Raw genomic sequence first — 26,333 nt, forward strand, 5'->3', positions numbered from 1 at the left:
CTCCTCTGGTACCGCAGCTCCTGCAAGGTATATCACAGGCGCTACCATACCAGCCTTAACACTTACTGACTCACACCTAATTAACCTAATGAAATAAAGTAGGAGGGGCAATGGGCAGCGAGCCGCAGCTAACTTACCTATCCTGCTTAATGTACTACCCCCTTATGGCCTTATCCTCGCCTAAACAATCATTCATTTTTATTTTTTTATTTTTTTTATTTTATCACTTAAGAGCACTGAGCGAAGTTGCACTCCATCCTCTGGATCATCGCTCTTGCCCAACACTCTTCCAGTGATCTGGGGAGGGGAAACAAAAGGTTCCACAAAAACACAACACTTATACTTTACATTCCTACTCTAAGCCTTAACGACACTATTCATGGGATATTTACACTTGCCCGCGTCCCCCAGTGGATGCTAATAGACCCAGCGTTACCTGGGGAGCCAATTTTCAAATTTGCTTGCCCCAAAATTATGAGGGACATCATGCCCTTGCTGCACATGTCAAGTTGTGCGGGATCGAGTGGGACTCACACATCTTCACAACACTCACACCATGGTCATCATCACATTTCTAGGTCATGGTCCCCATTTTAATGATGCAGGCTGAATCCCGTCATGGTCGTGGGGTGGGTTACCACAAGATGATGGGGGCATCTCAGGTGCAACCATGCCCACAGGTAAACTTTAGTCCAACCCGGACGTTTCTCCGCCCCGCTCCCTTTCATTCCCACCCCCCTGGTAGCCATCAGCTCTCATCCCGTACAACACACTGGAAGGGGTCTCACTGGCTCCTCTGGCCTTCCTGGGTCGCCAAGGTCCTACCCGCCTTGGTCGCCCAACCAGACCCTCTCCCAGTTGCCTCCAGACACTGTCACCATTAGCCACCAGGGGTGAATCTCCTTGAAGGGGGTCGCAATTCCCGCTCACCGTGAGCTTCAGCAATCCCTGCGGACAAGCACATCATCCCCACCCACAAAACCCACATGACTCCCCCCACCCCATCGGCCTTACATGTGACACCTGCATTTCTAACACTTCACCGACCATGACCTTCCCTGTTACCACACCATGCCCAATAAAAAAAAAATCAATGTGTGCACCATATATTTCACTTCTTAACTTGAAACAACTCACACAGCACTTTTCCTCACCCGATCCACGCACCAGCCATTGGACAGCCACTCGTGCCCGCTTTGTTACCAATTACCCACTGTCCCTATTGTCACTCGAAAACCCAGCAGAACTTACAAACCCTTGCCAATTTTCCCACAATTCATTTTTTTCCACCAAAGGAGGCACTTCGCCACAATCTCACCAGCCAAGCATGGCCCTGTATGCTCAGCCCGATCTAGTTTCCCCGACCCCCGACAGTGATTTCCGGACTCGACCTATGTAAGGGCACCTTGGATAGATCTGGCGGTTCAGCAGGAGGATTCATCCTCTGAAGCATTTGGGTAATGCCAATTTCTCCCAGCCCCCCTCCCTGATCCCGAATCTCCGCCTGTCGGATCGTCACCGATGGCCTCTCGGGCACCCGACCCGGCTGACTCCACGAGGCCAGCCTGGCTGCGCACTCGGCCGCTCGGTGAACGGTGGGTGGATCCTGTAGCTCCACTCGCGCTCGGACCTCAGGGTCAGGAAGAGCAGCTAAAAATTTCTCGAGTGCCAGTCTGTCCCACGCCTCCACTGTGAGGTCCCGATACGCGATCCTGACTGATTGGTAAATGTCCTGTGCCAGCTCCTGCACTGTCTCGCCCAACTTTAATTCGCGGTGCTGGAGCTGGACCCGCACCAGATCACAGTTGGCTGCGAACCCAAACCGACGGCTCAACGCCTCGCAAATGTGGGAGCTGGTCAACATCCCCTCCGCGATCACGTTTAACACATCTGCGGCTGGTCCCCGCAACGTTGCCACCAAATTCCCTGTACGTTCCCGCTCATTCCACCCGTTTAGTCAGGAAATGCACTCAAATTGCGTCAGAAAAGCTTCAAGGCTCCCTGACCCGTCAAAATTTACCAGGGGGATCACTTTTACGGTGGCCCGCTTCTCAGTTTCTCCCTTGTCCGAATCCAGCCCAGGGATCAAACACCCTTGTGGCTGCGTATCCAATTTCGGAGCCCACTGTGGCCAAAGATGTTTTGTGGTGAGGGTCTCATGGGTCAATTTTGCCTCCTGTTCCAAACGTTGAATGGACCGATTCACTCACCTCTTCCCGCAGGATCTTCTGGGCCCGCACAACCTCCTCCAAGGCTCCGTCGCAAGCTTGTAGCTGCTTCTCAACCAACCCAGACACTCTACTTACAAAAGACGGCTCTACCAGGCCTTTATCCAAGACTTCATCTTGGCTCATAATTTTATCTTGTTCGTCCAAACGAACCTCCAATTCTTTTACCTCCTCCGCCAAATTCATCCCTTGCTTCCTCAGTTCTCCCCACTCTTCAACTTGCAGCTGCATACGAGCATCCACACAGGCACGATGACGTTCCAGGCTTTCATCCACTTTATCAACCCGAATGTTCGTTGCATCAATTTTATCTACCAATTTCTTCCGTATATTTTCCCCCTCCAATGTAATTTCTACCTTTGTTTCCTCCAATCTATCCTCGAATTTACTTTGTATTTCCCCCAATTGAACATCCACACACTCCTGCATCTCAGTTTTCATTTTCTCCATCTTTTCCCCCAATTCATCCCTCATTAAATCAATCCGTGCACCCAACTGTTGCCCCATTATGCCCAATTGATCTGTCATTTCTACCATTTGTGCCCCTTGTGCAGTCATTTTTTCCCCCTGTGCTGTAATTGCACTCATTAAACGTTCCAACATTGTCCAGATCGTCATCGTGCCGGTTTCCGGTGCTGCCGGCTCCGTTACGGGCGATGGAGCACGGTCCATGCTCGGAATGGGGGAGGTTCCAACCCTACCCCCGTCTCTCCCTTCTTCCCCCGACTCGCTGCCAGACACGCGGCCCTCCTCCTCAAACATCTGCACATCCGCCATGGTGCAGAAGTCCCGTTTGCCGCCAATTAATTTGAATTTGAAAAATCCCGCCAAAATTTTCCCGCGCTCGCGTGCTTTTCTGCAGTAATTTTATATTCCAATTCGTGGCGAGATTTTAATCCTGGTATATTCTCCCGATACCAAATATAATTTAGAGGGGTTCGAACATCCAACACCCTGACACCAACGTGACGTCCAAGGGACTTGAACAGTCCCGCCAACGTAGAATGAGCCGAAACGATGGAGGCGGTTTATTTATTTATAACCCAAAGATGGCGGTTCTAATCGCTCTACCACAAACGGGACGAGGAAGGTGGCACGAGTTGCTTTTCACTGAGTTGATAACGTTTATTTCTCTAACCAGAAATAACAAGACTCGGCAAGAAGAGGGATCCGGGGCGATTCGACGGGATGGTGGTGTGGGTTCGGGCGTGGGGAAAACACAAACAATTCCAATGAATATACAAATCTCAAACCCTCTAAGGTGCCAGGTACACACACACACACACACACACACACACACACACACACACACACACACACACACACACACACACCCACACACACACACACACACACACACACACACACACACACACACACACACACACACACACACACACACACACACACACACACACACACACACACACACACACACACAACGTAGCTGGTCCTGGTGGTCAGGCTGGCCCGTGGTGCGGACGCAACAGTCCCTGGATTGGCTCCGGACGAGCTGGCGTTGCGCTCGTCAGGGGCAGGAGACACCGTGGTGCTGTCGACCTCCTGGTGTCGGCCCAAGTCCGCTCACAGCCGCCAGGGAACCAGTTCTGGCGCCAAGTTGCGAGCAGGAGAGGGAGGCAGGTCCGCACGCCGTTCGACCCCGTACTCAGAGCCAGCAGAACCCCAGAGCCAACCGAGCTGAGGCACGAAGCACAGCAGGGCCTCGAGACACGATTAAACCAGGGCCGAATCAGCGCAACAACACAGCACGCTGCCAGCACAACAGCCTCCACCAAAACGGTTTTTCTGTCCCGATCTTCTTCTTCTTCTTTTTCGACCCTGAACAGAACCTTTTTATCCTCCCGTCCTCGTCACTTCCAATCGAGCCGTTTTATTGGCCCTGCGCTGTCGCCTTCCGCCAATCGTGATCACGGGGCGGAGCCATCCGCAGCACTGTCCTGTGACGTCACGGCCAGCCTCCAGGGACTACTAAAAGGGGTTTATGCAGACACACTTACCCTATCCCGTGTCCCTATCTAATTACGTGACAATTATCATTTCCCCCTTGAAGAAATGGACATTGACTAGACAACTTATCACCACTGAATTGCTACTTATTACATCGAGATCCTGGTACACTCGAACAGCATGGCATACCTAATTAAACATCCTAATTACCCTCTGAATGCATACCCCCCCCCCCCCCTCAAACGTAACAATACAAACAACTTACTAAAGCAGACACAGTGCAGACTTGACATGAGATTATTAACAGTAACAACAATAAGGATCTTCTACAGGCTTACTTAACAGACAGGCGCCAACACACTCAGACACACACAGAAAAAGAAACCCAAATGTGAGGGGACTTTTGCAGCCAGGGAGCGAGGAGAGTTGAGGTTATAGCTTTCGGTACCGGGGTGTTTCAGGGGAGGGATGTTCCGTGGTGCGGTACCCAACAATAGCCGCGTTGTTCTGGACACAGCCGCACGTGTGGAGATCGTGTTCTGAAGGAGGAGCTTGAGTGGAGAAGGGCGGAGTCCAGAGGGCGAGGGGGGAGCAGTAGGCGGGACCAGGTAGGTGGAGTCGAGAAGCAGGAGGCGAGGTCGACCTCGTGTGTGCGGAGACGAGGAACAGAAGGCGATTCGTCGACATCGTGTGGGCAGAGACAAGGAACAGGAACACTCCGCGTAAAAAAACACCCACACCGAACACAACACTTCTTAGGAGGAGCTTGCCAGTCTTTTATAGAGCCCTGAGCTCGGGGGAGGGGCCATGCCGAATCCAACATCATCGCCCGAGTCGGGCATTCCGACTGGCTCTGACCCCACAGGTGGTCCGCCAGCTTGGGCCGGGTTTCGGGCAGACGCCGGTACAGCCCGCCCACCTGGGTGCTAAAGCGTACGTGACTCGTCGCGCATGTCTGGTTTTGGGTAGATGGTGGTGCACGCTTATGGTAGACGAGACGAGGGGCGAGCAGGCAGAGGGTACTGTGGGTTGTCGTGGAAGCTCAAAGCGAGAGTCCAGCCCAAAGTGCACATCGCGGATTTTGCCTCAGAAAAGAAAAGAAAAAGAGTGGGGATGAAATGAGGGGAAAATGATTTAATAACCGAACTATTAACCCATCACAACACACTCCCTTGTCTTCCCACTAAACAAAAGGAAAGGGTCTATCTATACGTATATTAATGGCATAACTGTCTTAGGACATCTATCTGTTGTATTCATGCTGTTCCGAGAACCACAACTATATATATATATATACATATATATACATACATACATATATATATATATATATATATATATATATATATATATATACATATATACATATATACATACTGCGACGAATTCTCGCCCGCCCAGCGTGCGAACAGCCGCTTTAGCCAATGGCGACCGTCTCGCCCACCGGACGGACAATTTAGTCGCGACCTTCCGGAACAACGCCGGAAACCAGTCACGGGTGTGCTCCAAACACACACCATGGCCGGGTCAACACTCTACCCGCGCGCGACAGGGTCAATCGCCGAATTATCGATATACCTAAGTATTCGCGCAGGCATACTACCGAGAGACCGTACCTCACCGAGGTCTGCTTGGACACGAACTGCTTAAGCGGTTCGTTCCGTACTGGGATAACCGAGTGGTGTATTATCGCGAGACCTCACTGGACCCAATTCTTTTATCGGCTATTAAAAAGCCCGCTATTATTCCGAGACCAATACGGCGGTACAATGGGGAAAGAGGACACGACAAACGGATTAACACTCACACAAGGACATTTATTTATAATGCACACGTAAAGAGGGAGGCACGTATGCAGGTAATGCAATCAATCGGGTAAGGGGACAAGACACGAGCAAGGTGAAGCACTACAACCGTCTATGATTATTATTATCGAGAGTCACTGAAGCAGGTTTACTTCAGGACACAGCGCCACAGACACACACACAAAAGCCCAAAAGAAAGAAAGAAAACGTGACCGTGTGGTGAAGTCTTGGCCTTCGTTCTCCAGACCCAGCCTTCAACGCTGGCGTCTCTTCCGACTCGACGACCCTGCGAACGAGAGCGCGATTCAGAGCGCCCTCCTCGCAATCCCCTCAGCGCACACGATCCTGCCACCTCGTTCTTGATCCTCGTGTCAACGGTCATGACTCTCCCACTCTCATTCTTCTTTTCCGCGCTCGCATTCCTCCTTTTTATACCCGCGCCCCGCCCCTTCACAACTCCCACCCTCCCTTCCAGAACATGCGGGAAACTTCTAGAAGGAAGCGTTTTCCCGCCAAATTAGGGACGCGCGGCACCGCGGTAGTCGTCTTTGTCCCTTGCAGGGTGAAATTCACCATGGAGACGCCATTCGTTCAGGGGAGGGGGGAACGGGGGCCGCCTGCTTTCCCTCGACGAAGGCCAGGCCTCTGGCAACCGTGTGCCGAGGTAGAAAACGCGGTGGTGGTTGAGGCGGCATGGTTGTTGTTGATCGTGGTTGGTGGTTGAGGCGATCGTGGTTGGTGTTGATCGGGGTGGTTGTGGTTGATGGCTGAGGCGGTCGTGGTTGGTCCAAAATAACGATGGTAAAGAAAAACGGCTAACTCAAAGATCACAGCCCGGGTGACCTGAATAATTCCCATTATATTAAACAACGGTGGGGAAATCCAACTGAACACGGACTTATCAGCATACCTGAACTAAGGACCTATATGGTGTTCTGCGAATTTCCACAGCCGTAACACTACCCCCTCCCTTTTTACAGACTCGTCCTGAGTCGTTGAATTTTCGTGTGCCATCATATGCAAGTTTCCCCAAGTACGTTTTATCTTCGGGTCCCTGAGTGCAACATTTAGTGTATTCGTGTCCTAAAAGTAAATAACCTACGGGCTGAGTAACTAACTAAACAAACCCACTCATACAGACGACTTAACTAAATTGCCGGCGATATGACACACATGCAGGGGGGCGCAACTCGTGTACAATTTACTTTAACCTTAACTTATAATTTTACACTAAACCATGGCCCAGAACTGATGGACTCTGTGGGAAAAGAAAAGCACCTAACAATATCATCCCACAGGCCATTTCGTGAATCAGGGAGCCAGGCTACCCAAATGCAGTCTCTGGCTCATGAATCCAATGCAGGTGACAGGGAATGTGGCCGGCTGCTCAAACACAGTCCTCGGCCTCCCCCGTGAAATGAGCGCAGTGAATACAAAATGGTGCACGGGCTGCACCAATGCAGTCCCATGGTGTAGATGGATGGATGGACAACACGGTGCACGGGCCACCAATGCAGTCCCGTGATGCAGCTGCCTACAGGGCAGTCCCTGCAGAACGCGCGATGATCCTGGCACACATGGTGATGGATGAATGGGGCAAATGCAAGGAAGGGCTAGCACACATGGGGTCAAGGCAAAGGCAGGCAGAGAAGGCATGGCAAGGCAAGGCAAGACAAGGCCGTTGTAGCAAAACGGGCCGGTGGTGAAGCTGACCGGCACAGGCCTTGTAGCAAAACAGCCTGCAGATGAACTGACCGGCAGAGGCCTTGAAGCAAAACAGCCGGCAGATGAACTGGCCGGCCTCTTTTCTTGTCCTGCAAGTGTGTGGAGGGAGTGCGGTGGTGCTGGCCACTCGGAAGGCGTGCTCGGACCTACCATACCGTCTCCCTCCCAACCTATTGCCTTTGCCTGTCTGTCCATACCCACTCCCTTAATTTGCAAAAAATCCCCAATTTAGCCCCCAACTTATTTTTTCGTTTTATTTTATTTTTATTTCCCCCTCTATAAATCGTCTCCCTAACCCCCTATATTTTCTCTGTCCGGCAAACCTATCCTGTCTCCTAGTCTACTCCCAACCCCTACGTTCCCTTGCTGGAGGGGAATAAGGGAGAGCTAGTGTCCTGTGTCGAGGCCCAATGAAACCTCAGAATGGCCTCCTCAGATCTCAGCGATCTACTTTACCACGGTGAGTCCAGCGGCCCGCAACGAGAGCGAAGGGATGGATGGTGCGGATGGGGTACACTTCCTAATCTACCCTAACGTTTATTATCCTTAAACTACCCTGAGGCTTTCCAAAAGCGCCTCTCGCTTAAACTGCTGGTTCTACAAACCAAGATTCCCGTCGCCTGTGTTGGTGTTCACATTTTCGGGCCTTGCCCTCCAATTTTCCCTCATGCCCTCACACGGTTTCGTAGCTGGGACGCGTGGCTCCCTTGGCAGGAACTACCCTCTGCCGATTCTCAAACTATGGCACCCCCGGGCCCTGCAACTGCCTCCGAGCCTAACAGCTCCCTAAACACTGGGGAGTGCCCTCCATGGCTACTCCCTGAAACGCTCACGTGGCAGGCTGGCACCCCGGGCCCCTTCCCTGGGTGCCCATGCCCAATGCACTGCCCACGCGGCCAATGGTGCCCCGGGCCCCGCATCATGCGGGCCCACTACACTATCCCGGCCCCCCATGGACCCTTGGCCTACCGCGGTCGACTAGCGCGGTGCCCGGGGTACCCACTAAGCGATACTGACCGTTCGCAGACACGCTCCCAGCCCATCAACAGGGCTCCTGCACCCCTCCAAACGGGTTTTGAGCCTACGTTCCCACCAACAGCAAAACGACCTCCATTTTGTAAATTTAACCAACCCACGAACTCACATTATACTGACTCCGGGGTCCCTTGGGTGGGAATCAATCCTCCCCCCAATCACTCATCGCACCATGCATTCCACATTCGCTCCATACAATCAGGCCCGCTGGCCTCACTCACTCAACAAGTTTGTTTTCATTTCACTCCTTTTCTCACACATCACTGATCACTGCCATTCTTCTGACTGCATCCCCTAACTACCTCGTGCTCCCTCGTCATCCCTTACAATATAGCACGTTCCTTTTAACTCTACGTAGTTAAGCTACGTCCCCACTACACACTCACAGTCTGTCCTTGTCTCCAAATATAATTTCCCATCCTAAATCTAAAGTGCAATCCCTCTACCTAATCCATTCCACGAGCCCCATGAGGAATTGTCCCTGCCCCATGAAGCCGGTCTAGCTATCACTAACCCTTCCCCCTAACTAGTGGTATCCTGTGCCCAGACAGGGGGGTCTTCCACCCCTTGCCCGGGAATCCTGTTCACCCGAAGCGAGGCTTGATTTTTTTTTAATGCAGACACCAGCGCAGCAACTCGCAACCTGCGCTCTTTCCCCATGACGTCATGGCAGCTGTTCGCGCACCTCGTCCCTCTTCGGATGGTACCATCCGGCAGGGATTTCCCCACCTGCCGGATTCAGACCATACAGCTACGACGTCACCCTGCGCATCCAAAGCAAGCCTCGCGTTTTGAGGGGTTCCCCACGCGAACACACTTGCTCTGATCGTCGGAGCTTTACAATCATGCTCGCGTGGAGAACCCATCCGGTCCAAATCCAAATCCCAGCCAACCTTCTGTCCGTCCGCAGGATCGGCTAATCCACCGCGTGCGTTTACGGACCGGGCTTCACTCGCGTAGCCGCGCACGTGTCGGCCTCGTGCGTAGCACAGCACGGACCCCGCGCGCGCTGCCGTGCAAACCCGGCACGGTTCCCAAAACAGCTACGGCCGCTACTCGGCCTTTGTCCACCATCAGGCTACGTCATCGTCGCACTCTCGCGCACAAACTCCCACATTCCACGACACTCACACATCTCGACATGACATTCGGTTGCATGTTCGCGCATGCCAACCGCCATCTCCCTCACATACAGCGCTCTCACACACGGCCGTTCACTTGCACAGGGGGTTTCACTCACACACACCTTTTCACTCATGCTCGCCATTTCACTCACACACGCTATCTCTTCCACACACAGTGCTTCATCCACACACGATGTGCTGGGAGGCACGCACTTCGGCTCACTCGCAACCTCGCACACCATTTTACTCACACGCGGTTCCTTTCACACACAACCTTTCACCCACACCATGCACGTGTTTCAGCACACGTTTCGCCACACTCGTGAACACACACACTGGGACATTCACAATGGGGATTTGCACTACAAGGGGTTTCGGGGTCTTCACACCCCCCAAGCTTCGTGTGCACCCGTCAACAGCACTCGCCCCCTCTACCTCGCAAATCTTGACCGGACCCACCTGGTCGAGATCCACTTCAAGGGGAGCATAGCGTCTCCCTCCATTCCTGAAGGAGGCTATCCGGCTGCTTGCACCGGGTCACGACACATTCCCCGAGCTCCCCCTCATCGTCCTCCACTACCTCCATGTGTATGTGCTCGTCTTTCACCCCATCTTTATCGTGTAGTCTCTCCTCTACTTTTTCTATCTCCCGCGTCTCAATACATTTTATTTCCTTGTTCAGTATTTCTGTTTCTTCCTAGCTCCATTTTCCTTCCCATTTGAGTCGTTCTTCCTCTCTGAGCTTTTTGAGTTGTTCGTTATCTTTCCGGAGCTTTTCCATCTCTGTGGACTCCAATTTTGCACTCTCCTCGAGTTGGTTAATCTCAAATTCATATCGTTTTTGTTTTCTACCCCACCGTCTCTCATGTTCTTCATTCTCCAATCTCATCGTTTCTTTCAATTGGCCGATCTCCTTTTCCTGTTTCATTCGTTCTTCCTTCACTCTCTCCGCGTACTTCAATCTTGCTTTCTTTTTTTAATTTTTCGGACGTCGTCACCTCGTGTCTCCTCTTACACGTTTCGGTCTTCCCATTAATTAAGACCTCGCCCGTCGTTATTGCGGACCGCACAACCGTTGTACTCCCTCCCAGCTCGTTCGTCCTGCCACGTGGTGCCGCCATCTTGCAAAGTCAGCTGAAACGATCCGCCATTATCGGTCGCGGTTTCGCTGAGGACCGGGGAGGGACTTTGACGGAGGGAGGGAAGGGTGTCAAAAGCCGCGGCCCCCGCCGCTGCGCCCATTTCGAGTTCTGGGGTTGTTTGTGGGGGATGTTCAACCTGCATCTCAATGGGAATGTCCTGCATGGGGATTTCATCCTGGGACATGGATTCTAATATTTCTACATCCATTACCCCCTGCTCCCGTTCGCCTTGAAACGCCATCTTGCTTCTCGTGACAAATTTAAACAGCTCGAAATTTAATGGAACCGGAGGGTCGCCTCGCACACCCTTGATCCGGTTCCGTTAATTTTGTTTGAGGCGGGAGAGTTTGTTTCCCGCTCCTCGACACCAGTGTTACGAATTTCCAGATCAAATTGCCGTTTATATCTCAACAGAGCGTCATCGCTTCGTTGGATCAGATTACTTTTATGGGCTCTCAAAAAGCCCGCTATTATTCCGAGAGCAATACGTCGGTACAATGGGAAAAAAAAGAGGACACGACGAACGGGTTAACACTCACACAAGGACGTTTACTTATAATGCACACGGAAACAGGGAGGCACGTATGCAGGTATGCAATCAATAGGGGAAGGGGACAAGACACGAGCAAGGTGAAGCACTACAACCGTCTATGATTTTATTATTATCTACAGTCACTTAAGCAGGTTTACTTAAGGACACGGCGCCACAGACACACACACAAAAGCCCAAAAGAAAGAAAGAAAGAAAGAAAGAAAACGTGACCGTGTGGTGAAGTCTTGGGCTCCGTTCTCCAGACCCAGCCTTCACCGCTGGCGTCTCTTCCGACTCGACGACCCTGCGAACGAGAGCGCGATTCAGAGCGCCCTCCTCGCAATCCCCTCAGAGCACACGATCCTGCCACCTCGTTCTTGATCCTCGTGTCAACGGTCACGACTCTCCCACTCTCACTCTTCTTTTCTGCGCTCGCGTTCCTCCTTTATATACCCACGCCAGCTCCTTCTCAACTCCCACCCTCCCTTCCAGAACATGCGGGAAATTTCAAGAAGGAAGCGTTTTCCCGCCAAATTAGGGACGCCCGCCGCTGCGGTAGTCGTCTTTGTCCCTTGCAGGGTGAAATTCACCGTGGAGACGCCATTCGTTTGTATCGGGGGAGGGGATAACGGGGGCCGCCTGCTTTCCCTCGACGAAGGCCAGGCCTCTGGCAACTGTGTGCCGAGGTAGAAAACGCGGTGGTGGTTGAGGCGGCGTGATTGTTGTTGATCGTGGTTGTTGGTTGAGGCAATCGTTGTTGGTGTTGATCGTGGTTGTGGTTGGTGGTTGAGGCGATCGTGGTTGGTGTTGATCGTGGTTGTTGTGGTTTATGGTTGAGGCGATCGTGGTTGGTCCAAAATAACGATAGTAAACGATTTAAATCATAACCGCACTAGAAATCGAAGTGTCAACATCACCGTCATACCGAAGAAAAAAAAAAAACCTGGGAGTCTGGAACACTGACGCTAACCATTACCTTCACGTGTTTCGACTTATGAGTAACTTACAAGTAACGTGTGTGGACGTGTGTCAACGATCGCATAACGTGCCTACAACACGTTACTCACAGGTTATAAATAAGTTTCGGGAACGCTAAACATTACCTCGACGTGTTTTGACTTATGATTAACTTTCAAGTAACGTGTGTCAACGTGTGACAACGATCGCATAACGTGCCTACAACTTATGGCCAGTGTAGCGGAACTTGTGAGTCATACGCTGGCATAAGTCATAAAATTTCAAGCATGCTAAAATTTGAGGACAACCGCAAAGTACAACGATGAAAGCCAGCGTACTACGACGTATGGCAGTGTTTTTCAGCGTGCTCTCAATGTTTCCAAAACTTACCCATTACGTATTCGACGCGTGCCAGCGTTTTAGACAAATTTTTCAACAATCGGCATAAGCTCGCTAAAACGTCAAGGTGTGACTGGGTCTTTAAGGGTTACAAAACCACGCCATATGATGGGAGCCATTGTCAAGGTAGCCAGCTGCAGGCGATGATTTTCCAGACAGCGGATATCATCCCAGCTGTCGTTGCTCGAATCAAGGATCACAGGGCTGATGATCGTGGCGCTTGCTTCTGTGTCCACCACGGCATCTACCCCAACAATTTTACACCTAATTGTTGAACTACCAATACCAATTTGGCCACAATAAATGACCTGTCGCATCGATGGGGTCACTTTTCCATCTACCACAGCCAAACATGGACCTATATGGCCGGCACATCCTAGTTTCCCGGGGCCTGGTGGGGGCGAGGGGGGGGGGGTGTTGAAGGCTTGCTCGTCCGGTCCGGTCCGGGGCGGAGTTGGTGGTCCTGGATAGTGAAGTCTATCCCTGCGTGGAGCTCTGCAGTCTCGCAACAGGTGACCTGTCAGACCACAATAAAAACACCTTACCTGGGAAAGCGTATGCCTCCGATACTCCGAATTGCGCCCTCTGTAATTCCGAGTGAGCATTTATCGGCGGCCGACCGGGTGCCATCATCAGAGCCACCTGTCATGGTCCAGACCTCGCCAACTGATGGTTTACCATGCCCCAAACCATTTCCTCCAGGTCCGCCCTCCTTTCTGAGGCGGCTCCTCCCGTAGTAATGGCCCCAGGGGGAATGGTGGTCAGAACCTCGGCCACCACACCTTGCAGTGCTGCTACAAGGTGCATCCCACCTTTGTCCGGGCCCCAACCGTTAGACCTAAGTCACATTTGCTCTACGGCTAGGATACGGCGGCTGTACCCCCCCCCCCGCCCCGAATTGACAGAAACGTGCGGCGGCCGCAGAGTTTCTGAGGTGGCCTCAAGGTGGCCCTACGCCATATGGCTATCTTTTACAAGCCGTAGGGGTCGCCGTGGAATTATAGCGCGGAGTTATAACTTTTTTCATTTCTACGTTGGCCGCAGCAATTCGACAAGCCGAAAAAAAAGAACTGGTAAAAAAAACCCACTCGTTACCATCCGTCTGGCCGCACGTTCGCCTTAGGGCCCCCCTGCGGTCGCCTTGCGGGCACCTGGAGGCTACCTTGGGTCTGCCTTGAAAATTATATGGCCGCCGCAGGGACGCCCTAAGGTCACCGTGCGACATCAAATCAAAGACCATACGGCACCCTCACGTTTTCGGTCTCCACAATTTATTAATACCCTGTGCGGCTACCCGAAAAATAAAAACATGTGACTGCTACATTGTGTGACTATGGAAATACTGCGGCCGCCCTATAATTGCTCGTGGCCGTAGATTTTGTAGACACTACGGCCGCCGTGCCAGATGTGACTTAGGCCTTACCCCTACACACGTGATCAAACTGCGCCAAGTATGCCCTCAGGTCGCTCTTGCCATCATACCATGCGAACTGCACGGCACAGCTTCCCTGCATTCGAATCCCATACGCCGGTCTATATGGGACCGACGCTGGGGCGAATCCTCCGGGTCCACACAGTGTACCATGCACGGGGGACTCATGTCTCCCATCTGTCTGACTACCCACGACTCCTATCTGAGTCGATGCCTGACCGACATTTGCTCCCTCACCATCACGCTCCATTCTCGCACATTCCGGTTCACTCGCTCTCGGCACACACTCCGTGACATTTACACTCTGCACATTGGGTACTCCAAGAAACCCCAGGTCTGTCACCCCCAAGCTCACCAAACACCCATTTGCATCATGCACATCACCGGTTTCACCATGACTCAGCTTCACAGGACTTCCTGAAAGTCCCTGCCATGCAAGGACCTGAAAGTCCCTGGAGTGTCCATATTATTTCCCCTGTGTACCCCATCCCATCCCTCTCCCTTCCACAGATCTCCTCATATCTCAGTTCTCCACTGTTTTTTCCTTCCCTCTCCCACCCCTCTTGTCTCTTGCTCCCCTTGTTGTGCGTTCTGTATGTTCGCTCTCAAACGAGCCAAGAAAAAAAAATCCCACCTCCTTTAACCTGTTACATTAGTTCTTCATGACTGTTGTTTGTGTTCTTTACGATGTTCTAAAAAACGAAGTTTCCGATTTGGAATGATTTTCAGTTTTGTTTGACTGCCAGACAGGCAGACAGACTACAAACATTATCTCCTCTTTCCGATTTATGTTCAAACTATAACATTGAACTGAAATTAAGTTATTCCTCAATCATAAACTGACATTGTGGACACACAGACAGACAGACACACAAAGTGAACCAATTGTTCAAACCGGCTTTTTGCTTCGTGTGCGTGTGGTAAATACTGGAGATTTAGTTTCGGAATGAAGGCTCAGAGTGCAAGTGCTTCAACCACAGATGATCCGCACAGTGTGACTGTGTGCTGAAGTGTCCCAACAACACAATTTTAATCATATCTGAAGTCTCACTTGGTCCCAATAAAAACACTTTCACTACTTCTGGAAATGCTCCACTAAAAATGGCCAAAATATTTTATTAACAATTTTCAAGATTTACATGCATGTATTGGGAAATACAGATTTGATTATTACCTTGTTTATTTCTGTCTTGCTTGTTGTCGATAAAAAAGTGGAGTTTTTTGTACACAACAGGCAAGACAGAAACAGAGGTTAATACAATAAGTAGAGGAACCCGTCGAGGAAGGCATTGATCAAAAATGTTTCCCTCAACGAGGAGCATGGGCATGCTACAAACGTAGAACACAGAAAAATGGTTCAAGCGGGATTAAATATGTATCACTGATCGGTTATAGGAAACTCCAAATACCATGAGAAACTGAGCATCATTCATGATCAGAGGATAAGTTTGGATATTGAAATCGAGAAAAGCAATGGAAGTAAAACTGTTGAGAGAGGGAGCCTCTCACATGTACTTGTTAACAAGAAACGTGGCTTCACTTTGATAACTTAGTTCAGTCCAATGTAGGACAAACTTTCCCCCCAACTGGGTCCATCATTTTAATTTCTCTACAATTCGGGCACATTGATCTTGAGTGATATTCTCAGTTTTGTTCCTCCATGTAATCTTTTCTCCTACTCTGGTTTCCCAGGTTCTTGTCTCAGTTACCAGTTTGTAAGTACTGTTAGGCAAGCATCCAACAGCCATACCTCCAACAACAACAACAGCAGCTAGGATTTCTCATCAAACTGATTTTCAGGAAAGGAGTCTGTTTTGTACAAGTTCCATCACTTTCGAATGCTGCCCAGATTTTAAGGTTATAACTATTCAAGGAATTGAAAATGGAGACGGCGAATGTGACATATGTTGCAGCATAAGCAACTCTGAGCTGATTTCGCCCCAGCATCATGAGTTGAGCAAGAAGGAAGATCTGGCTTCACCTGGGAACTCTGAACTGCAGCACGAGCTGTTCGTTTTTGAAATTCTTTTGATTCATGTGTAGAGGTGGCTTTTGTGGAAGCAACTTTGCCTTGTTTTTTGATGATGTCATCTGGTTCATCCTGCAGGTGGAATGCTACTACTTTAGCCTTTGAATCCAGGTTATCATCGTTGTAACAAAAGGTAATTGTTTCATTTGGACTTTGATCAAGTTCTTTCCTCAATCTGTAGCCACGGAAGTTTGCCTGTGGAGAAAGGAACAAATTATTTTGATTGTTGAAACCTCATCCCCCAACAGTTGCAATGGATGAGCATTTGGATGGACAAAGTACAGAATGCAACAACAAAAATATCCAAAAACAACACTAAACCAGAACAGCACTCAGAAGAGCACACATCTCAGCCAGACTCAACAATTTACATTTTGTATACCACTGATAGGCCAGCTCTGCATCCGCACCTTAACCAAAATCAAATCAGCTTGTTTCTATTACCTGCCCAACTCATTCACCAAGTTTCATCCAAATCTGTCCATAACTTTGAGATATCATGCTACATAACGTTTTTGGCCACATCTCTCAATGGTGAAGAAAAATTTCAAAATTCTACAAGAAGAACCTGCATCCTGATCTTCACCAAAATCTAGTCGATTCATCCTTGTCACACACCCAACATGTTCAAGTTTCCCTTGAAACCATCCATAATTTTTTGAGATATTCTGCTACCAAGCCAGACAAACGATGGTGAAACCATAACCTCCATCCACATTTGGTGGTGGAAGTAAAAAGAAGCAAACTAAGAAAATTGTGAAATGAGAGTATTGTTGAAAAGGACAAAACATGTTTGTTCTAACCTTTATTGTCTGGTTCGGCAGTTCCATCTGAAACCCCCTTGTTAGTGGGGCCATGGTTTTATACCAAATGCTGTCTCATTGCAAGTTTCTGCCACCCGCCTTCCCCCCCCCCCCCAAATTGAGACTCACCAATGATGGACCACAAGGGGCTCTCCCCATTCCCCATCCCAGGGCCCCACCCAACATGGCCCCATGACGCAGGAGTTCTACTAATCACAGTCCTAAATGCCTCATTATTCCCTGCCTTAAGGGCCCCACAAGTCGCCACCATGCTCCAGTCCAAGGTCCTCACGAAACTCAACCCTCCCTTCTCCCAGGACACTGACCAACCACAACATCAGAAACAAACAAATTCCTGCCCTCAATGTAATGCAATAAATAGAGGAACGAGTGGAGAAAGTCCCTCACACTGCCGCACACAGTGTCCGACATCAGAGGAGGAGGAATTATCTCCTCCTCTTGGTGGGGGGGAACGTGCCACGTCGCACCATCCTACCTGGCCACACCCAGAACGAAGAAATGGGATACTTTTACGAACTATCTTGTAATCAAACAACACCTGCCCTTTGAGAGCAACGTTGATTGACTCCTTCCTAGAATGCTCCAATACATATTGGGATGATGGCAGGATGGTATGGGGGGTGGGGAGGCTTGGGGTATGATGAGTACAATTTAGTCTTTGTGCAGAGCTACGACACCACAACAGGTTCTCGCTTCACTCACCTCCATTCATCTACATTGCACATTTCACCATTCAGAGTAATAAGAGTATTTGCTAAGAGTGTGTCGTTTTTGAAAAGTGATCCAAAGCTCATGGTATAACTTTCACACCATCCACACCAGAAGGCTCTTTGGCTGAGGGGAGAGCAAGCAATTTCACATGGAAATGTGAAATAAAGGGATGAAAGCAACGAGAAACATTTACATACAGGGAGCGGGTAGGGGTATCTTACTCTTCCTCACTGTTTCAATTGCAGAACATGGAGATTAGAAGCCAAAAGTGGACTTTTATACGAACGAGGAAGAGATGCACAAACAATGGTGACAGCAGCGTGTTCTATGGGATTGAAATTTAAACTGAGGAATTATCAACAATGGACTCAGGTTAGAATAACAGCCAGGTCAATGCTAAATTTAAACCTTGAACACTAAAACTATTTTGTAGATTAGAGATTGTTAAAAATCATTTTTAAATGTTTTCTTACCTGGATAGTTGTTGCGCATTGGTGTTGCCTTTTCAAATTCTTCCTGGCCAGGTGTCCTCGATAACCTGCTTGAACAGTTACAACTGCTTCTTCCTTTGTCAGGTCTTCCAATAACGTATTCTTCTTCCCAATTACATCGACCCCATAACAACACACCAAGTCATTGTAGGATGAAGATGATCTCTTGGTGGTTTTAGATGTTAAACCACGTGACTCGCTGACACCATCATGACCCAATCGGGGTCGAATTACAATGCCGAGCTGAACCCAGTGCTGGTACGCAAGAGCTGAGTCTCGATCACTTTCCTGACTTGCACAGGAACTGCAAGAGCTCGGTCTGTTGTCAAACACCTGAGAGCTTTGAGCACCCAAATTGCTGGAATTTAATTGTTTTTCAACTTTGCTGGGGTGATATAGTTTGTTCAGCAGGTTGTAATCACTGGACTCAAAAGCAATCGTTTCCATTTCATTTGACCATCTCTTGAGCTGGTTCCTCGTCCTGTAGCCACGGAAGTTTGACTGCAGGGAAAAAGACAAATTAAAATGTTGACAGAAGATTAATCCAAACAATCACAGTGGATCATGATTTGGAGAAAATCAACACGCAATGCAGTTATTAGGTTTTAGATTTTGCTTCAACAATGTACTTACTTGTACCACAAAGTAGTTATTTTATTTTAAGCTTGTTGTGTCTCTCCGCCCACTCCCCCCACCCTCACAACCCTCTCCATCAAACTGTCCGGAACAAAGAGCTGATGTCACAGGCAGAGCAACAGCCCTTCCTCAAGGTGGCGTCGTGACTCCCATTCTGTTTCACACCTATGTCAATGACCAGTCTATCCATCCCCAGACCAGTGGCTTTATCTTTACCTTCACAGATGACCTGTGCATCACAACAAAGAATGATGAGTTCCCTGAAATGGAACCTATTCTTTCTCTGAGGTCTGTCCAACTTGTCCTCATTCTGTGCAAATAAGCACTTGAGAGCCAATCCCTCCAAAAAAAAAATAAAGTCTCTGTCATGCACTTGAAGAATAAACATGCAACCTGAAAGCTGAAAATTCTGTGGAGTGGAACCAGACCAGAACACTGAGACAACCCAAAACATCTTGGTGTGACCCTTGCCTATTATTTGACCTCCAAAGCACACATCGACAAAGTGAAAGGGAAAGCCAAGACTCAAAATGTTCTTCTCAGCAAATAGGGTAACTCGCATCGGGGAGCCAACCCCACAACCATTTGAATGACTGCACTGGCCCTCTGTTTTTGCATGGCTGAATATGCCTGTGTGGTTTGGGAATGGTCAACCAAAGCAAAGAAGATCGATCCAGTGCGAAACTCAAGCTGTTGCTGTGTCAGCGTATGTCTGAAACCCACCAAGACCAGCAACCTCTATGTGCTCTCCTGCATAGCAGTACCCAACATAAGAAGGGGCTGTAGGTAGCCAGAAAGAATGCCTCTGACAATCAGAGGATGAAAGGCGCCCACTCCATGGTCATTCATTGCTCCCTTCATATCTCAAATCTCACAGTAGCTTCCTCTCTTTTGTCCAACCAGTGGATGGTAACTAATTATCAAGAAGGCTGAAAATGTGCAAAGAGAGACTAGAACAATCTCCGCAAGATGAACACACGACCCTCAAGCCATCAGAGAAGCTCCCATCAGGTGCCAAACTGCTACAGATAACATGGTGCAGCCTGAACAGATTATGGGCTGGCATGGGGAGATGTAAATCAAACATGTTGAGATGGGGAAACACTGAAGATGCAGCAGACTGTGAATGGGGGAAGGGTCCCCAGACCATGGAACATCTCTTGAGCTGTGGCATGTGAAATGGGACATGTATGCCAAAGGATATGGCAGAGGCTAATGATGTAGTGTTCGGCTGCTCGCCAATGGAGTGACGATACAAAACGATGATGATGATTATGAATTATGATGATTGTAAACTTCACCAAGTTGGGGATAAATGGGACATTAACCTGTTTTGGGGAGGTTTCTTTTGTCATTTTGAAGCAATTGAATGGTCATGGAAGGACTTGTACAGTGGTGATTGAAATTTGACCGATACGTGTCGACTTATGTCATGTTGTTAAAGTTTTTTTTTTTGAATGACAATTTTGTATTTTAGAACATATATTAAATTACTTCTGAAATGTTTTCTTACCTGGAGAGTTGTGGCACTCTGGTGCTGCTTCTTCAAATCCTTCCTGGCCAGGTGTCCTCGATAACTCGCTTGAATTGTCACAACTGCTTCTGGCTTTGTCGGGATTTGCAATGAATTATTCTTTATCCAAATTTTATTGACCAAGTCGTTATAAGACGAAGACGATTCCTTGGTGGTTTTCGACGTCGAGTCACGTGATTCAATGACACCGTGATGATCCATTCGGGGTCGAATTAAAATGCCCAGCTGAGCTTGGTGCTGGAACTCAAGTGCCAATTCTTGATCACCTTCCTGACTTGCACGTGAACTCTGAGAGCTCGCTCTGCTGTAACATACCTGATTGCTTTGAGACCTCAAAGTGCTGGAATGAATTTGGTTTTCAACTTTGCTTGGGTAATGTGGTTCATCCAGCACAATGATTGGTGGAATTTCCACCTTTGGATGCAGGATGTCATCATTGGACCGAAATGCAATCGTTTCCATTTCATTTGACCATCTCTTGAGGCGGTTCCTCGTCCTGAAGCCACGGAAGTTTGACTGCAAGGAAAAGAACAGATTACAATGTTGGCAGAAGATTAATCCAAAAAGTCACAGTGGTCATGATTTGGAGAAAATCAACATGCAATGCAGCTATTAGGTTTTTGATTTTGCTTCAACAATGTACTTACTTGTACCATAAAGTAGTTATTTTATTTTAAGTTTGTTGTGTCTCTCCACCCACTCCCCCCACCCTCACAACCCTCTCCATCGAACTGTCCGGAATAAAGAGCTGATGTCACAAGCAGAACAACAGCCCTTCCTCAAGGTGGCGGCCTGAATCCCATTCTGTTTAAAACCTATGTCAATGACCAGTCTTTCCATCCCCAGACCAGGGGCTTTATCTTTCCCTTTGCAGATGACCGGTGCATCACAACAAAGAATAATGATTTCCCTGAATTGGAATCTACTCTCTCAGGCCCGTTCAACTTGTCCTCATTCTGTGCAAATAAGCACTTGAGAGCCAATCCCTCAAAAAAAATCAAGTCTCTGTCTTCCACTTGAATAAACATGCAAACTGAAAATTTGGTGGAGTGGAACCAGACGAGAACACTGAGAAAACCCAGAACATCTTGGTGTGACCCTCGCCTATTATTTAACCTCCAAAGCTCACATCGACAAGGTGAAAGGGAAAGACAGCACTCAAAATGTTCTTCTCAGCAAACAGGGTAACTCGCAACGGGGAGCCAATCCCACAACCATATGAATGACTGCACTGACCCTCTGTTTTTGCATGGCTGAATATGCCTGTGCAGTTTGGGAATGGTCAACCCAAGCAAAGAAGATCGATCCAGTGCTAAACTCAAGCGGTTGCTGTATCAGCGTATGTCTGAAACCCACCAAGACCAGCAACCTCTATCTGCTCTCCCACATAGCAGCACCATTTAATTTGGTCTTCTCTTGAGCTGGTTCCTCATCCTGTAACCATGGAAGTTTGACTGCAAGAAGAGATGGCAGAAGCTTTATCCAAACCATCATATTGGATCAGGATTTGGAGAAGATAAATACAAAATGCAGTTATTCGGTTCTTGGATTTGATTTAAAAATTTTTTTACTGACTTCCACAACACAGTATTTATTTTATTTTAAGTTTTACCAAGTTGGGCATAAATGGGACATTCACCTGGTTTTTTTTTCTTTCATTTTAAAGCAATTGAAAGGGTCATGGAAGGTCTTGTACAGGATTGGCTGAAATTTGACCGGTATGTGTCAACTTATGTTATGCTGTAAATTTCAAGTCAAACTTGAACCACACAAACATTGCTCATTATTGAGATCCCCCTTTTCACCATTATCACTTCCTCGTTGCTGGTTTTATGTTCAGTATTTAATACAAGAAGTAAAAAAAAAAAAGACATAAAATGTCATAACCCCCATTGTTTTCGTAATTTTGCTGAATGGAGTTAAAGGGCTCGCCCATATTTATTTCAACTATAATGGCCGCCTGTCTTCCAGTCGGCCATCTTTGATCAGATCACAATTAAAGTGAGACACGTGGATGCCATCATGTACTTTGTCAGTGCCAAGTTTTAACAAAATCGGACCATGCATGTCTGAGAAATGGTTGGGCACACATTTAAGTAACAAAATGGCCACGAGTCGGCCTTCTTTGATCTGCTCTCAAAAAAATATGATGCGCATATGTAAGCTGTGACTCATTATCGGGGTGCCGTGTTTGAACAACATCGGTAATTGCATGTCTGAGAAATGGTTGAGGATGTGTTCAACATCGGGTTTTTTTCACAACTAAAATGGCCGCCAGTCTATCAGTCGGCCATCTTTAAAGAGATCGCAAAATAAAGTGAGGGGCACGTGTATGCCATTGTGTGCTGTGCTTTTGCCAAGTTTGAACAAAATCGGACCATGCATGTCGGAGAAATGGTTGGGGACACATTTAAGTAACAAAATGGCCGCCAGTCAGCCATCTTGGATGTGATCTCAAAATAAATGGATGTGCTTATGTAAGGTGGCATTCCTTATCTGTGCACCAAGTTTAAACAACATCGGTACATGTATGTCCAAGAAATGGTTTCGGACGTGATTAACATTGGGTTTTTTAGAACTAAAATGGCCGCCAGTCAGCTATCTTGGATCTGCTCTCAAAGAAAAACAATGTGCTGATGCAAGACATCCTTCTTTGTAAGCGTGCCAAGTTTGAACAACATCAGAAAAAGCATCTCCGAGAAATGGTTGAGGACATGTTCAATATCGGGGTTTTTTTACAACTAAAATGGCCACCAGTCGGCCATGTTGGATCTGATGCCGAAAAAAATGGCGTGGATATGTTAGCCATCATTCTTTATCTGTGTGCCTAGTTTGAACAAGATCGGTGAATGCATCTCCGAGAAATGGTTGAGGATGTGTTCAGCACTAGGTTTTATTTTACAACTCAAATGGCCGCCAGTCGGCCATCTTGGATGTAATGTCGAAAAAAATGACGTGCATATGTTTCCCATCATGTATTGTTTTTGTGCCAAGTTTAAATAAAATCAGTCCAGACATGTGGTTGCGGACACACGCACGCACACAAAAATCAAGACCAAATACATCAGCCCCCGTTTCAGACGAAGTCCAAAAGGGGCTAATAATATAAGGAACTCTGTAAAGCATGTACTCATCACATGAACCAGGACATGAGAAGGTATCAATATACTTTTAACTGAATTCCATGGACAGTCGTACACAATGGACAAATCACCGTAATGTATGACTTGAACTTAGCATGCCAACTTGCCGATCTATGTTGTCACACCAAACCGTCCCAAAATGTAAGACTGGTGTATTTCTGCTCATTTCATAGCTTGAGGGTTTGTGAAAAGGAAATGTGTAAAGTGGTGCCCTTACCTGGATAGTTATGGCACTTTGGTACTGTTTTTGGAACTCATTTTGCACGACGTTCTCTTTGTGTGATGCTTGAATAGTTGTCACTGCACCTTTGTTTTCGGAACGAGGCAAGATGCCCTTCTTCATCCCTGTTCCACATGATTTGTTGGTCACATGGTAAACCATGATTGGGCTGACAGCATTTGCCAGCTCAACTAGTCTGTTGCATTCACACTGTGGGTTATGAAGCAATTCCTTCATTTTGAATTGAAAATTTTCATTCTCTTTATGCATCATTGCTGGAGTTATTCCTTGCTGGAAGTGTTTCACCGATACGTGTGGAGATATCGGTGATATATGTTGGTTTGAGCTCTTGTTAGACTGGAGACAATATCCCTTCATGAGGTTATTCTCATTACATTGAGTATTTCGAGGTGAGGGATGCTGTAACTGGGATTGTCCAAGAGATGGAGTGTTTGCTGTGTGGCTCTGGGTTCCATTGCCCTGTGGCTTGTGAAGGTTTCCATGTTGGCAGGAACAATGGAACAGCATAAAACTCCATTTGTTGTCATAACTTGCTTGAAGATGCTGTGGCAGATTCATCAATGATAGGTGGTCTGTTTGGAAGGAATGGGGAGGGGACATTGTTATAGCAGGGTATTTGCATGTTGAGATAAACATTATTGTTCTCTTCTTACATATGCAGTACAAGGCTGGCAGGAAGCATCACTGATGATGTAATGGCCTCTGTACGACAGGGCAGAAATTTGTAATTTGTTCATGGAGCTGGTGATAGCTTGCCTACTTTTCACGAAGGACACCAAGGGATCTTTATCGTCCGTCCACCAACTAATGCCGGCAGATGTGCATACATCCAATGTGCATACATCCAAGCTATCCTGCCAGCCCTAAAATGATTATGAACATTATCTTTCATGGTAAGTGAACAAAATTTGTCGGCAATTCCAGGAGGTTTAACTTACTGTGGTTCCGAGGGCAATGGCTTTTATACTCACGAACCTTCTTCAACGCAAGTAATATCTGCAAGACACAGAATAGCAACAACAATATAATTTAGAATAATGATACATACTGTGACTTCCACCCAATTCTACACATTCTGAACAAAAAAAGTTCAGGAAGAATACGTTTGACTTGTTCGGTTTTCATCATTTCCACATTCCACTCTATTCTGTATTCAATCAATTCATTTGATCCTGTTGGCATATCCTGTCTAATTATAGGATTACATTTCATTGAGTGCTGTGAAGTTGTATTAAATTGGTGAAACTCAAACTTCCAAAAGTTAAACCATTAATCATTACCGACAATAATTTTGTTTTATAAGTATTAATTATTTAGATTTTCACTCTGCAGTGTCCAAGCATGATTCACCACAAAAGCCAGTGCTGGTGGTTCCACATACATCTACTTTGTACAACAACACTGTGTTTTTACATCAATGATCCTTGGAGTGCAAAACTGAAAGTGAGAGAGAAATTCTTCTTTTCGTCTTTCCACGAAACACGTCCTGCCAACACTTCCTCCCCTCGGAAAAAAACACAACTTCCATTGATGAGTGGATGTGCAAAACCACGTCATGAAATATGCAGACTATGACTGGATAGGGAAACATTTCCTGATTTTCTCCTTTGCTTGCATCACAAATTTGTGTTCAGCACGTGGCTGTCGGTTTACGTCATTACTGGGAACACATTTGTACTATTGGTGGAATGCTTCCTGTAGATTCGAGCACAAATTATCATTTTTTTCAGAGCCAGGGATAACTTGCCTCCTCTTGACAAATTCACCAACTACAATGGCACTCCAGAGAGCACATGCCTCTGCCAGGCTTAACAGTTTACCTTTTGTATCCCACTGATTGGCCAGATCTGCATCCGGACCTTATCCAAAATCTAATCGGCTTATTCTTCTCGCCCACCCAACTAATCCACCTAGTTTTGTCATAATCCATCCAAAACGTGTTTGAACTCGAAGGGCACTCGGTAGAGCGCATACCTCTGCCACGAAATGCCTGATCCACAAGAACATATCGGGCCCAATACATTTTTGAAATATCATGCAAAACAGTACTATATCGTTTTTGGCCCTTTCTCTCTATGGTGAAGAATCGCTTTAATGATTAAATAATTCTCGTATCCAGATCCGGATTCAGATCTTCACCAAAATCAAATCACTTCTTCCTTGTCACACACCCAACATGTCCACCAAGTTTAATCTGAGTCCGTCCAAACTTTTTGAGATATCGTGCGATATATCGTTTTTGGCCCAATCTCTCAACGGTGAAGAATCACTTTAAAAATTCTGGTAGTCAGATCCGGATCTTCACCAAAACCTCATCAGTGTGCCCCTGTCAAACACCCAACCTGTCCACAAAATTTCATCCGGATACATCCACAAC

General features: G+C 47.7%; 1 protein-coding gene across 2 annotated transcripts in view; it reads right to left on the bottom strand.

Annotated features, from left to right (window-relative positions):
- Positions 1-15,432: 15,432 nt before the first annotated feature.
- The window catches only part of LOC147015527 (uncharacterized), a 31,552-nt gene continuing 20,651 nt past the window's right edge, over positions 15,433-26,333 (bottom strand). For both annotated transcript variants that reach the window (XM_085850335.1, XM_085850334.1), the window contains 5 exons: positions 24,895-24,952; positions 23,933-24,528; positions 20,552-21,088; positions 18,385-18,903; positions 15,433-16,571 (listed from right to left, as the gene is read on the bottom strand). In XM_085850335.1, the coding sequence (XP_085706461.1) occupies positions 16,212-16,571; positions 18,385-18,903; positions 20,552-21,088; positions 23,933-24,528; positions 24,895-24,952 (2,070 nt within the window). In that variant the 3' untranslated portion in view covers positions 15,433-16,211. The remainder of the gene's footprint in view (positions 16,572-18,384; positions 18,904-20,551; positions 21,089-23,932; positions 24,529-24,894; positions 24,953-26,333) is intronic.

The sequence above is a fragment of the Eptatretus burgeri genome, chromosome 12, assembly GCF_056783735.1.
Source record: "Eptatretus burgeri isolate ZD-2024b chromosome 12, Ebu_testis_v1, whole genome shotgun sequence".
NCBI lineage: Eukaryota > Metazoa > Chordata > Myxini > Myxiniformes > Myxinidae > Eptatretus > Eptatretus burgeri.